Source organism: Nematolebias whitei, chromosome 10 (genome assembly GCF_014905685.2).
Source record: "Nematolebias whitei isolate Nwh7 chromosome 10, NemWhi1, whole genome shotgun sequence".
Classification (NCBI taxonomy): Eukaryota; Metazoa; Chordata; class Actinopteri; order Cyprinodontiformes; family Rivulidae; genus Nematolebias; species Nematolebias whitei.
In genome coordinates, this window is record NC_056507.1 from 44,897,009 (window position 1) to 44,912,023 (window position 15,015).

The 15,015-nt window shown below is 41.9% G+C and overlaps 1 protein-coding gene across 1 annotated transcript in view; it reads right to left on the reverse strand.

The window, feature by feature from the left end:
- LOC119416523 (forkhead box protein P1-like) overlaps positions 1–15,015 on the reverse strand; it is a 160,886-nt gene that overhangs the window by 54,639 nt on the left and 91,232 nt on the right. The window contains 3 exon segments of the mRNA XM_037683753.1: positions 3,249–3,350; positions 4,685–4,856; positions 5,656–5,743. Of these exon segments, the coding sequence (XP_037539681.1) occupies positions 3,249–3,350; positions 4,685–4,856; positions 5,656–5,743 (362 nt within the window).

Sequence of the window (15,015 nt, forward strand, 5' to 3'; positions counted from 1 at the left end):
AACCAAAACCAGCTGATCACATGCTCAAGAAGGACCATCAGCCATGAGCATGTGATCAGCTGGTTTTGGTTGTCAGCAGCAAACTGGTTGATCCACTCTAAGAAGGTGCTATTTAAGAGACTGAGCTGAAAACAGCACCTCAGACTGAGGAAGTCTCTTGGATGAGAGACGAAACGTTTCTATATTTTTTTGCTTTGTTTTATTTTTTGTTTTTTTGAATGTCCAGAGGACCAGATTGAACTTTTTTGGGTTTCTAAATTTTTGTTTACTTATCTTTACACCCAAAACATTTTTTAGTGCATGCTTTATTTTACTTCCACATTTAATCATTAGCCTACACACCCTTTTGTCTACTTACCCGTATACAAATGTAGAGGCATTAGATTATCTTATTCTTACTCAAGAACACTTTGAACAGTTTATTTAGTCAATTATTAAGTTATGGACTTGTTTTGATCAGTTGGTCCCTCAACACAATTGATAACATTTCTTCGAAGAGAAGACAGGATTTTAGGTGAGCCAATTTGCGCTGTTGGCACGCACGCAACTGGATATCTCATCGACGCTGCCATTTGTGGATTTTAAGGACACATTTATAATTGGATTTACAATAACTGTTTCCTACTTTTTGGATTCGACTTGTTGCTGGTTTTATCAACAACCAAGGAAGTCATCGGCCGCAAATTTGGACCCGATCACGCTGCTTGCCTTTATTATGGCTTGGTTCATGCCTCAAGTACCCAGACTCAAATGCTTTGGGCAGAATGGATCAGATCTCGGGGATTTTACTCAGTCATGTTCCATCGGTGTGGCCATGTAATTTGGACATTTTGGAACCAAGTGGACCAACACAGACTCAAGGTAGATGTCATTAAGTTCTGCCTGTCCCCAAAACATATGTGTTGGGTTTTCTACACATACAGTTGGATGGTTTGCAAACTATCTTAAATATAGAACCCAGGCTGTCCAGTTAGATGGTTTTTGTTCTGGAGTTCCGTTTATTCACAAGGTGGTACCACAAGGTTCTGTACTGGGCCCTTTGTTATTTATCTTGTATATTAATGATTTTGGAAAGGATATTTCAAATGCAGCAATTAATTTTTATGCAGATGACACAGTCATTTATTGCTTTGCACCTATGCCCACAGAAGTGTTTGCATATATGCAGAATGCATTTAACAAAATACAAGAACAACTTTGTCAGCTTCAACTTGTTTTGAATGTTGACAAAACAAAGCTAATGTTTTTCAGCAACTCAACATCAGCAAGGTCAAACCAGTCTCTCATCACCACTAGTGATGGCCAACAAATTGAACTTGTATCTTCTTTCAAATATCTGGGATTTTTAATTGATGAGGAATTGTCTTTTAAAGCACGTATTCAGTTTACTGTAAATAAACTGAAGCTTTTACTTGGATTTTATTTTCGGAATAAATCCTGCTTTTCTTTTAGGGTATAACAGAAATTGGCGGAGTCAACTTTTCTTCTGATTATTGACTATGGTGATGTATTATACATGAACGCCTCTGCTCAATGTCTTCACATGCTGGATAACGTGTATCATGGCGCTTTGCAGTTTATTACAAATTATAGCGCCCCAATTCATCACTGTCTCTTGTATGATAAGGTAAAATGGCCGTCTCTACATGTACGTCGGCTTGGCCATTGGTATGTTTTGATTTACAAGGCTATTCTTAAGTTGACAGCACCTTATCTTTCATCTTTGTTAACTTTAAACAACACGACCTACAGCCTCCGGTCTCAAGACTTTTTAAATTTTAGTTTATTTTAATCCTCGTGTCAGAACAGAAAGGGCCAAGAAAGCCTTTAGCTTTTCTTCTCCAACCTCATGGAATAGTTTACAATCAAAGCTTAAACTTGGAACACTAGTATCTCTGAATGTATTTAATACCATGATAGATCCATTTTGACTGAAGTTGTAGAAGTGTAATTGTTTTAATTGAGTCATTTGATATTTAAGTCTTTGTTTATTCTGTCTATGTGTTGTAACTGTGTTTTTTACTGAGTGTTTTTTCCCCCTCTCTCTGTATGCTGTCAGTCTTGGCCAGGTCTCTCTTGTAAAAGAGATCTTTTGATCTCAATGGGACAAACCTGGTTAAATAAAGGTTATGATGATGATAGGATAATATAAATCCTGAGGTTTTTGTGTTTTATTTATTTTTTTGACTGGATACAAGATATCTTGTAGACAATCTGCCCTATTTAGCTTTTTTTTGTGTTGCATTCTAAGCATAGCAATAATACAAAACTATTATAAAAATAATAATACAAAATGATACAAGACTATGTGAGTGCAAGAGTGCAGCTACAGCGTGCGCTCTCAGGACATTATTACCTGCAGTGTTCCCTCAGTGAGGACTGAACTAGGCAAAAGGACATTCTCCTACGCCGCTCCTGTTTCCTGGAATATCTTACAAAAAGATCTGAAGCTTTTGACCTTGACCTCTCTAAGTGGCTTCAAACATCTGCTAAGTTCATTGCAAAAACCCACACAGACCAGTTCTTGTTTTTAGTTTTCTACATTGCTTTACAACCTAGCTGCTTTTTTTACATATAATTTTTTTCCATTTATTTTTTTCAATTTATATGCCTTCTTTTATGATTGTCTATACTGTTGTCATCATTCTTTGTTTAAAACAAGTCTCTCTTGTAAATGAGTCCTCAAGGCTCAATGAGACTAACCTGTAGAAATAAAGGTTGAATGAACATTAGTACAGTTGCTTAAAAAAATGTGTGCACTTTACAAAAATGATACAAGAAAGAATCAGAAACTTGATGTTTTATCAAAAAATTTCAAATGGTAGCCTACAGAATTTTTTTCTTCTGTGCAATGAGTAAAAAACAGAAAATTCCTATGTCAAATATGAAGATGGATCAATTATGGTTTAGAGTTGTGTAACAGTAAGGGGCAGCCAGAATATTTTAATTATGGAAGTTAAACTGGTGTAATCTGTAAAATGATTTAATAATGTTGCTTTTATAACACTTTAATGAAATCTACAGTGAAGAAACATGAGCTGTTGGTCTCCTGAGGCAAACAGCCCCCAAAGCCTGTTGATAAACCTCAAAGGTTACATGATGCAAACCAGACCAGTAATCTCTGGAAATCTGAAAATGTTCATATGTAGCAAAGTAAACCAAGACTTGAATACCTCTAAAAAAGGACACTGTTTACAAGGTTCAGCTATGCGTATATTTATCTTTTACTTCTCTAGCATCAGACTTACTTGATGAACTGGCTGAAGTTTTCACAGACTGACTCACAACCAGGCCAGTTACACATTCCATGAGCAAAGAGGTGTGCAGCAGCTGGACCTCTGTTAGTAGAGCTGAGTAAGGAGGAAGAGAATGTCAGTACAGTGCTTGTGACATGCATGTCACACAAATACATGAGGTGGAAGAAAACATTTTAATATTTAAGAAATCAGTCATAATATGCATGATACCACCATTTTTGTCATGCAACAGGTATTTTTTGGGGCAGCTGTGACAGAGTGGTTACAGCAGTCGTCCTCCAATGGGAGAGTTAGGGGTTTCAATTCCACCAGCAGTCACATGCCGAAGTGTCCCTGGGCAAGACACTGAACCCCTCATTGCCTCTGATGTGTGTCCCATCAGTGTATGAATGTGATAAAGCTCTGATTAGTCTTTGCATAGATCTAGTAGAGTGCTGTATGAATGGGTAAATGAGGGCACAGATTGTGTTGTAAAGAGCTTTTAGTGTCTTGATAAGATAGAAAGGAGCTATATACTGTAAGTACAGTCCATTTATTTTTCTATTAACTTGGCCTGCCAAAGTAGATATCAGTGTTTGGAGTATATCGAATGAAAGGGGAAGGGGAACTCTTTAAAATGGGGAAATTCCTGATCTTTTTTTTTTTTTTTACATTGAAACAATATTAGTTGTACTCACAGCAATGTGCTTTTTAAAAAAATTTATATTATCTTTGCAAAAATGCATTATTATTTATTATTATCACGATTTATTGCGGACAGCACGATGGCACAACTGGTAGAGCTGCTGCCTCTCAGACAGCAGGTCCCCAGTTCAAATCCCGGTTCGGGGGCCTTTCTGGGTGGAGTTTGCATGTTCTCTCCGTGCATGTGTGGGTTTTCTACGGGTACTCCAGTTTTCTCACACAAACCAAAAACATGTATGTTAGACTGATTGGTGACTCTAAATTGTCCCTAGGTGTGAGAGAGAGTGAATGTTTGTTTGTCTCTATGTGTCCCTGTGATGGACTGGAGACCTGTCAAGGGTGTACCCCGCCCCTTGCACAGTGGTTGCTGGACATGGTCACCAGCGATCCCCGTGACCCAAAATGGAAGAAGGGGGTAAAAGATAATGGATGGATGATTTATCGTTAAATGTAGATGTCACAGACACTTTAAAACGACAGCAGTGAGACAACAAACAGGAGAGTTTTGCTTTCTTTGCAGGGAGTCTAAAATGGTAGAAATAGCTGCAGGGATGAGGGGGCAACCCAAAAAAACAAATGACAACAACACAGATCACACTGTCCCAGAGGGAACTGAAAGTGAGGCCTGAAAACCAAATGTATCCGGCCCCACCACGAAAATACAAATCTGAAGATGATGAGGTTTTGAAGTTTACACAAAGGTAGCATTGTTTGAGTGACAGTATCTTTAAAAAGGATCCTACCACTCTGTCCTGTGAGGAGACACCTGGTCATTGGTCACAGTCGCTTTGACTCCTTCTGATAATATTTTCTGATCACAAGAGTCCTGGTTACTTTTGAGAATAGTTTTATCTTCAGTTCTTCCAGATTTCAGTTCTTTCCATATCTGCTGAATCTCTGCAGGATTGAGACAGGCTGGAAGAAAAAAACAAAGAATTCCTTAAATGAATACTGGGCCTCCTCTAATGAGACAGCTGTTTGGTGAAACTTTGTGGATGTTATGCACAATCTCATTCGATATACTCCAAACACTGATCACTTCTAGATGTATGTCCAACCAATAATTTCTAAACGTATATTTAAAATCCATCCATTGCTTTGTGAAATATTTTGTTAACAGTCAAACACAGTGCTGACTCCAACAGTTATTGCCAAGTTTTAGACAAAGTTGCTGCACAATTTGCTAGCTAACAGCATAAATATTGGAGATAACTCTCAGCAAGCTCAATATCTGTAAAAATGATGAAAACATTTTTGTGTTTCCAAAAGTCAGTTAGCCATGACGGTCAGTAAGAACTGGGTCGGCTCTAGAAGTGAATCAGTTGTAGATATGTACACCTAGTCCAAAGTTTTTATCAAGATGTATCTAATGGTTCATGAAATATTTAGCTAAAGGACAGAGTTGACTCCAATAGTCAATAGCAAAGTTTCAAAAACATATTCAGCTATAAGTTAATGCTGAATGTACATGTCTGGAATGATGATGCCAAATTTCAGTTAAATATCTGTAAAATTGACTGAGTTAAATTCACTTAGCTGTAGATTTATTTACAATAATTATTTAATTTTCTGTTTCATTAAAACCACTTCTGTTGTTCATCAGTTATTTTACTAACACTGTAAACACAACAGCCGATACTTGACAAGCTGTCAGTCATGAGAAGGAAACAGAAGAAATGTAGCACCTCCATGAACAAAGTAAACAGAAGATAACCTGTGGACCGGCTGTGCGCAGTCACCGGTGGTTTTTGTGAGCGGAACAACTGCTGCTGCTGGAACTGCAGAAGCTGCTGTACAGGAAGCTGCAGGACAGAGAGCAGAGTCTGAGAGGAAAGTCTACAGTCATGTCTCATGTGAGAGAGCTTGAGCTTCTCAAAACAATTTACAAGAGATTATAGTAGTCCATTGCTACTTTGTGGTTCGACTTTCGCGGACTTGCTCTTTCGCGGTTTTCAATGATTGTCATCTTTAATATTACTCACGTGACTGGGATGGTACAAGATAAAAAGTTATTTAAAAAAAAATCAACCTTTGGACAGGTGCCGCCATTTTGTAGATTTCTTTCAATAAGCCTATATGTAACGCAAGTCAAAAGAACTACACCACCCAGAAGCCAACAGTGCTCCCAGCCGCTGCTTTCTGCCGAAATGGATGGATGCAATGAAAATCTATGCTCTCTATTAAGTTCACAGACCTGGCAGGAAAGTCGCAGATAATCCTGAAGCTCAATTATCCATGTGCACATCAACCTGAATGGGGCGGTGGGCTTTGTTGCTGCAGTGTAGGTCTGCTGAACCGGAACTGAGCTGCTGTTCTGTAGAGCTGGTGAGTAAAATGTTGCAGTACATTACAGTAGGGGTGGGCAATATCGCATCCATCCATCCATCCATCCATTTTCTTCCGCTTATCCGGGGTCAGGTCGCGGGGGTAGCAGCTTAAGTAGGGAGGCCCAGACGTCCCTCTCTCCAGCCACTTGGGTCAGCACCTCTGGCGGAATCCCGAGGCGGTTCCCAGGCCAGCCGAGAAACATAGTCCCTCCAGCGTGTCCTGGGTCTTCCTCTGGGTATCCTCCCGGTGGGACATGTCCGGAACACCTCACCAGGGAAGCATCCAGGAGGCATCCTAACCAGATGCCCAAGCCATCTCAACTGGCTCCTCTTGATGTGGAGAAGCAGCGGCTCTACTCTGAGTCCCTCCCGGATGATCGAGCTTCTCACCCTATCTCTAAGGGAGAGCCCAGACGCCCTGCGGAGAAAACTCATTTCGGCCGCTTGTATCCAAGATCTCGTTCTTTCGGTCACAACCCAAAGCTAATGACCATAGATGAGGGTAGGAATGTAGATCAATCGGTAAATTGAGAGATTCACCTTTTGACTTAGCTCTCTCTTCACCACAACAGACCCGTACTGCGTCCGCTTCACTGCAGACGCTGCACCTATCTGCCTATCGATCACACGTTCCATTTTTCCCTCATTCGTGAACAAGATCCCAAGATACTTGAACTCCTCCACTTGGGGCAGGACTTCCTCCCTGACCCGGAGAGGGCACTTTACCCTTTTCCGGCTCAAGTCTATGGCCTCGGATTTGGAGGCACTGATCTTCATCCCGGCTGTGTCGCACTCGGTTGCGAACCGCTCCAGCGAAAGCTGTAGATCACGATCTGATGAAGCCAATAGGACTACATCATCTGCAAAAAGCAGAGATGCAATCCTAACGCTACCAAAACGGATCCCCTCAACACTTTGGCTGTGCCTAGGCAATATTGCAATATTTTAAAAATATCAAGATAATTTTATACGCAATATAAAATGAGACTATACTGTATAAAATTATACAGTCTTATACTCTACATAAAGTTGTAATTATACTTTAAAATCTGCCAGTTTTTCTCCCAGTCTGTACCTTCACACTGCCCCTCCTCTCCCTCACTGAATACAAACCCAGCCCTTCACCCGCTCCCCCCACCTCCTGCTTGTGTGAGTGTGTGTGTGTGAATCTGAGGGCTGCTAAAACTTCAACTGTGAAGTTTGTGCTGCTGTTCGACGTATTTTTAGGCCCGAGCAGCTAAGCGCTGCGAAGCGCTGCGAAGCGCTGCGAAGCGCTGCGAAGCGCTGCGAAGCGCTGCGAAGCGCTGCAAAGGCCTATTGTAATAGCTCTGTTCAGGCCCGAGCTGCATTTTTTTCCTGCCAACTGAATTGGAGTTTTGGGGGGCCTTAACATATCCCAAAACTCACCAAATTTGGCGGACGCATCAGGACTGGTGAAAATTTACGGATTTTAAGGGCATGGCAAAAATCGCAACAGAAATGGCTCAAGAACGCCACCTAGAAAATTTCAAAATAACCTCAGCATTAACCTTAATTTGTCGTAGAAGCATGAAATTTGGAACGCTTGTCCAAGTCCCCAAGATGCACAGAAAACCCTCTGGCACTAATGTTGTAGAATAAACAGGAAGGCAGCCATTTTGGAATGTCCGCCCATTTTTTTTACACCTTTTTGGCAGTTTACAGCCTCCGCATTTTAACAAACTCTTCCTAGGGGTTTCGCTCAATTGGTTTCAAGCGTGGCCATTTTGGTCAAAAGGCATGAAAGACAAAAAGTTATCAAAACGGTGCATTTTCGATCATGCTGAAGGGGCAGGGCAAGAGCTCAAAATTTGATATCTCACCATGAAAAACGAAAAGCTAATAGCTTCTACATGAAAACTTTTTGAGACATCAAACCTTCAGTGATTGATCCACTTCCGGTCCCCTGCAAGACTGAATGGTCAAATCATGACATCATTTAAGTCATGCCCCCTGACAACATGAAGTGTAAAGTTTTACCTTGAACGATCCCTATCTGACCCCTGTCACCTGATCAGCATGATAGTGTGTCCAGTGACCGAAGACATGTTAGTGTAACTTGCTTTACAACACTGACAGTTTGGGGTGGAGCATGTGGGCGTCGCGACGTGGCGAAGTAAGATGTAATGCCGTCGCCATACGTTTGGTTCTACATTCCACAGATTTGAACCCAGGTGCACCAAAATCAGTATGATCGATCATTGTCTACCCCTTGAACAGGAAGCCATGATAATTGCCCAATATTCATTCATTCAACGTTTATTTAGACAGGTAAATCCCATTGAGCCTCGAGGACTCATTTACAAGAGAGACCTGATTTCAACAAAGAATGATGACAACAATGGACAACAGCGACAAAAATAAACAGTTATAAAAAGTCATATTCCATTAAAAATTTTTTTTTTTTTTTAAACAAATAGGATGGCTAAAAAAGGTAACAAAAACAGCTAGATTCTAAGGCGAATGTAGAAAACTAAAAACAGGAACATGTCTGCATTGGTCCCTGCCAGGAGTCCAACAGATTCTTAAAGCCACTTAGAGAGGTCAAGGTCGAGAGCTTCAAATCTTTTTGTAAGATATTCCAGGAAACAGGAGTGGAGTAGGAGAAGGCCCTCTTGTCTAGTTCAGTCCTCACTGTGTTAGGATTTGTGTCAGGAGCGAACCCAGAGTGCAGAACAGGGACTCAACTCGGCAGAGTTACAAAAAATAGGAATTTAATGACAAACGAAAGTACAAAATAAAGAAGCTGACGGGGCAGCAAAACTTACATGAGCATAGGAAGGAGGCACGGGGAACTCAGGAGACACGAGAGACACGGGGAACTCGAGGAACCAGGAAGACTCAGGGAAAGACTCAGGAGACCCAACGAAGAGTACCCAACGAAGATGACCCGACGAAGAACAAGACAGAACGGATGGCTTAAATACAGGGACAAGATGAGACGTGATAACAAACAGCTGGGACGAGACACAGGTGGCACTAATGGAACTAATGAGGGAGTACAAGGGAAACAGACACAAACCGGGCCACAGAAAAGTACCATCCTTACACACTGAGGGAACACTGCAGGTAATAATGTCCTGAGAGTGCACGCTGTAGCTGCACTCACGCAGAGACATGTAGGAGGAGATGTATGAAGGCAGCAGACCAAGAAGTGATTTAAAGATGAAAATGTACCAGTGAGAGAGTCTGCGTGAAGTTAATGATGTCCAGTTAATCAGTGAATACTGGGTGCAGTGGTGGGTACGATAATCACAGCCAGTTATGAATCTTAGTGCACCATGATAGACAGCATCCAACATCTACAGGGTTCTTGTAGGAGCGTTCATGTAAATAACGTCACCGTAATCAATGGAGGGAAGGAAAGTCACAGATACAAGGCGTTTCCTAGCATTTAGGGTTAGACAGGATCTGTTTCTGAAAAAGAAACCCAGTTTAACTTTCAGTTTCTTTACCAAGTTTTCCACATGGAGCTTAAAAGAGAGATGTGAGTCGACCAAGATACCCAAATATTTATAGGAATCAACAAACTCAATGGGGACACCATTTGAGGATAAAATTGGAGGAAGAACTGCTGGGACCAACTTCCTATTTGAAAAAAGCATCCTTTTGTTTTTGTCGGCATTTAGGACAAGTTTGAGGCGGAACAAATCTGTCTGGATGTTGTTAAATGCAGATTTCAAAAGCTGGAAAGCCTTATCAACAGTTTTAGCTTGACAATAAACATCTGTGTCATCAGCACAGAAATGTATGGATGCATTAGGGATGTTTTTAACTACGTTATGTATATAGATTGTAAAGAGAGTGGGTCCTAAGACTGAGCCTTGTGGTACACCATTGTTGACTGTTAAATAACTGGAGGAAGTACCATTATGTTGAACACATTGCCTCCGGTCTGAGAGATAGTTAGAGAACCAACTAATGCCCCTTTTCCATTCGTACCGGTACGGGCCGGTACAGCACGGCTCTACTCTACTCGGTACGGTACAGGTTGTGTTTCCATTATGCTTTCAGTACCGGTTCCAGTGGGCTTATGACACAAGATGTTATGATCCACAGTGTCAAACGCTTTGGACAGGTCTAAGAAAAGTGTAGTACAATAATCCTTAGCATCCAGTGTTTCAACAATGTCATTAAGAACCTTCAGTGAAGCAGTGGTTGTGCTATGTTGTTTCCTGAAACCAGATCGATGTGGAGGTAAGATGTTAAATGAGTCCAGGTAATTTTTGATTTGAGAGTTTATCAGTTTTTCTAAAACCTTGGCTAGAATGCAGAGTTTAGAGATTGGTCAATAGTTGTTCAGTGAGGTGGGGTCACCTCCCTTCAGCAAAGGAAGAACAAAGGCTGTTTTCCAAGCAAATGGAATGGAGTTTTGGCTTATGGAGAGATTGAAGATGTGGATCACAGGGACTGTGATGATATGAGCAGCCAGCCTTAAGAAATAAGGTGAGAGTTCATCTGGTCCTGCAGATTTTTTAGGATCAAGATCTTTTAACAGTTTATTGACCTCACTGACTGAGAATGGTGAAAAAGAGAAGCTGTGTTTAACTGAGGATTGACTTGTAGGAGGGATTTGATTTGTAGAAGTTTGATTATTAAGTGAAGTGGCTGATTTTCCATTAGTGACTGTGTCAAATAAAGAACTAGAAGCAACAAAATGTTTGTTGAAACAGTTCAGGATCTCGTGCTTATTTGACACAGGAACAGAGTTAACGAGAAGTTGTGATGGGAGGTCAGATGATTGGGGGGTGCCTGAGAGAGATTTGATGGTTTTCCAGAATCTGTTGGGGTCATTTAGGTTTTTTGGAGGTCTGAGATAAGAAATAGTTGTGTTTTGCAGCTTTGACTACAGTTGTACATTTATTCCTCATCTGTCAAAAACTCAACCAATCAGTGTCTGAGTCAGATTTTCTCACTGTGGCCCAAAGATGATCTCTTCTGTGTAGGAGGTCAGCTAGCACTGGAGTAAACCAGGGGCTGTCTCGTCCCTTTATTCTGAACTGACGAAAAGGAGCATGTTTGTTCACAAAATAAATTAAACTATTATGAAAATAGTTCCAAGCGGAGTTCACGTCATCAATTAATAGAATACGATGCCAGTCAAAGTGAGACAGATCCCTGAGGAATGACTGCTCACAAAAACGTTTCAGATCCCTTTTTTGAATTAATCTGGGCTTAGAAGGTAGAAGTTTAATATCTCTCAGAGTCGCTGTCACAAAGTGATCACTCAAATTATTGGCAAATACACCTGTACCAGGGAATTGTGAGGCATATTTGTTAGAAACATGTCTAAGATGGAGGACTTTTCAGGAAAGTTTTTGTTTAATCTAGTCGGAGAGTTGATCAGTTGGGTAAGATTGAGAGACAGGCAACATTCCTTGAATTTATCACAGAGGGGGGTTGACTTACCCCAGCCAATGTTGAAATCTCCTGCCAAAAATATCTCTTTGAATTTTAAATTACCAAGGAATTCCATCAGGGAGGACGGAGCCTCAGGTGTTGCTGAAAGTGGACGATAACAACATACTACAGATAAAATCTGGCCTCCATTCAAAGTGATGTTTACAGCTAAGGCATCAATTTGGTTAGGAAATGTTTTAGAAGACACAAGACTAGCAACCAGAGAATCTCTGATGTAAACAGCGACCCCCCCCCCCCCCCCGACGATCACAGTGGTAGATGTTAAATCCATTGATTGCCAGGTCACTATTCATTACAGATTTGTTGAGCCAGGTTTCAGAGATGAAGATTACATCTGTCCCAGAAGAACTGATCAAAATTTTCAAGGCATCTAGTTTTCTCAGAAGGCTACATGCGTTTACATGCGGAAAATGAAGTCCAGATACGTTTTTAAAGTCATTTGGTGTCATATAAATAGTGGGGGGTCCAGGGTTGGGCTGAATCCCTGAGAGCAGTAACAACATTATTATCAGACATTTTCTTGAGTTTTCCGTGACTGATGTGTAATTACACGAGTTAACAGTGTGACAATTAGCCCCCATAATCGAACCATGAGAAACATTAATGAAGACGCGATCATTCAGAACCCAAAAACAGTGAAAGTTGCAGTGATGGGCAGATCCAGGTGTATTAACAAGGTTCAGTGACTCTAGATAGTCTGAGATCTGAAAATAGTGACAATAATATGAATGGTGCAGAAAAATCTCAGACCATAAAATGTCACAAATCAAATGGGCAAACAAACCTGACGAGGTGGCCCAACTGCAGTTTGAGGTGGGCTGAGGGGGGCTCCGGCCCCCCTGCGAAGATGGATGGATGCTCCCATGGGAAACAGAAGCTGGGACCAATATCAACAGACAGAAACAGATAATTTGTAGCAAATAGCAGAGCGAGCTGCCAGAAAATCCTCCTGAAATGAAAAGCATGGTCCTAGCTCATTTCAGGTCAACAGGGGACAACAACGTGATCTGGAATAAAATTAATTATTATCCAGGTGCATTTGGATGGAGGCCTGCAGCAACTCCGATGCAAACGCCGAACTTCTCTCGAGCACTACACAACACTGTTCCTCCGCTTCTCTGCACGTCACCTCTAGGGGTTGAACGAGTATATAATTTTTAAACTCGACATTAACATATTAAAACCAGAGTAGAACTCGAGTATTTGATGACGTCATAGATCTCAAGATACAAAAAAAAGAAAAAAAAAAACGAACTAAAAGGTAATTATTTACAAAAAAATGACCAACAAAACATTGGGAGCATATATTATGCTCCTACCATTTATCCTACTACAAATAAGTCACAGGAAAAACTAAACTATTAGTTATTATTATTAAACTGCAAATGTGAAGAAACGTGTAGCGCATCAGAAACGAAACTTAAAACAGTGGATGGGCGGTGGATTGGACCCGGTGTTACACCACACTCTGTGACCTGCAACAGTGCAACACCGCCCCCTACGGTCATACGGTGGTCACTTCGGTTACTCGACATTACATTTTTAACCTCGATAGAGGTCCTAGCAATCGATGTGTAGATTACTTGAATACTCTGTTAATGCCCTAGTCACCTCCGCACCTGACTTTTACGAGAGGCACCCCCAGTGAAAAGCTACGAGACTGACCGGAGAGGCTGAGGCTGAAGTCGTCACTGGTCCGGTCCGGTTCTGCTCCAGTCCGGCTCCGGCACTCCACAGCATGAGAGACGAAGAGGCTGAAGTTGTCCCTGGCCCGGTTCTGCTCCTGTCCGGTTCTGGCGGCGCTTCAAAGCATCGGAGTGTCTCCTCCAGACTAACACAGCGATTCCACGGAGGTGGACAGTCCTTTAATAAAAGTAACGGGCTGCTCACTGAAGCTGAGACCCGCTATGTTGAAGATGAAGTTCTCCACAGCCACCTCGGTTCGGTTCTGGTCCAGTTCGGGGGTCACAGATACACTTCCCCCACACCAAAGAAGACACCACGAGGGCCAGTCCAGCAGAAAACCAGCAAAATACCACCCGGCGATTTTTGTCGGAATCAGGTAGAACCACAAAGTTCCAGATGAGAAGTTCGTTGGGGTCCAGAGAGAGAGAGAAAAAACACCGGACCTTCGTGCAACGACTCCCCAGCTCGAGGGGTCACCTGGCCGGCAGGGTGTGCTCAGAGTTACCGGTGGGGTGGAAGCGGCTGGTCCTGGACCAAAATATATTTTGGACGATCCCGTCCGGTTCTCTGAGTCACTGAACACCGAATTCGGTTGGAAGGGGGACCAACTTTAGTCCGGTTCGAAAAATGGGTCAGTTTGATGATAAAAGACTGTAGACAAGCCGGAGGGAGCTGCCGTCCATCAGCTCGCCAGAAAGGCAAGGCAATAGCCTCCACAGCGCCCCATAGAATATTTTAAACCCTCAGCCCTAAGCCATTTTTTGACAGATAATTCTGAAAATCAGTGAACATCTGTACCATCTCAGGACCTATGAAAAAGTCTCTTGGAGCAATGATCCAAAACCAAGAGGAAGTTGGCCATTTTTGGTCAAAGGGTCATTTTTGGGCATTTCTAATGGCAAATTTTAACAAAATCCTCCTAGGGATTTTTAGTGATTGCCTTCAAACTTGGTTAATATGCCCTTAACACATTGAGGAGTAAAAGTTATCAAAAGCTTGTGTTTTCATTTATGTTAAAGGGGCGTGGCCACACCTCAAATTTGCGCTTCACGCCATAAATTTCCAAACGCTATAACTTTCACATTGAAAGACCGAAATGCACCAAACTTGGCATGACTCATACTTGTTCGATTTCCGACGACCCACTGTTATATTTTGACATCATCAAAGCCCCGCCCCCTCGGAACAGGAAGTCTTTTTTTTTAACTTGGGATGCTCCTTCTTTGATACAATTGACGTAATCAGGATGAGCCTGTGTTAGAAGACAGATAAGATGGTCTGACTTGATTTAAAGTGCAAACCGTTTTTGCTGGAGGATGTGGGCGTGGCGGCGTGTCAAATCAAGAAGTGACGCCGTTGCAATACGTTTGGCTCTAAAATACACAGATTTTAGCCGAGGTGCACCAAAATCACTATGATCAATCATTATCCACCCCTTGAACAGGTATCCATGATAAGTGGCCAATAGCCTCCACAGTGCCACCTACATTATTCTTACAGTTATAGCTCAGTGATACATCATCTGATCGGCACCAGATTTATTGTGCGTGATCAATGAGCTCTCCTAGACACATGGGAGACCCGGTCTGCTGCCGTTCGGACCTGCGAGCCGCTGAAGCTGA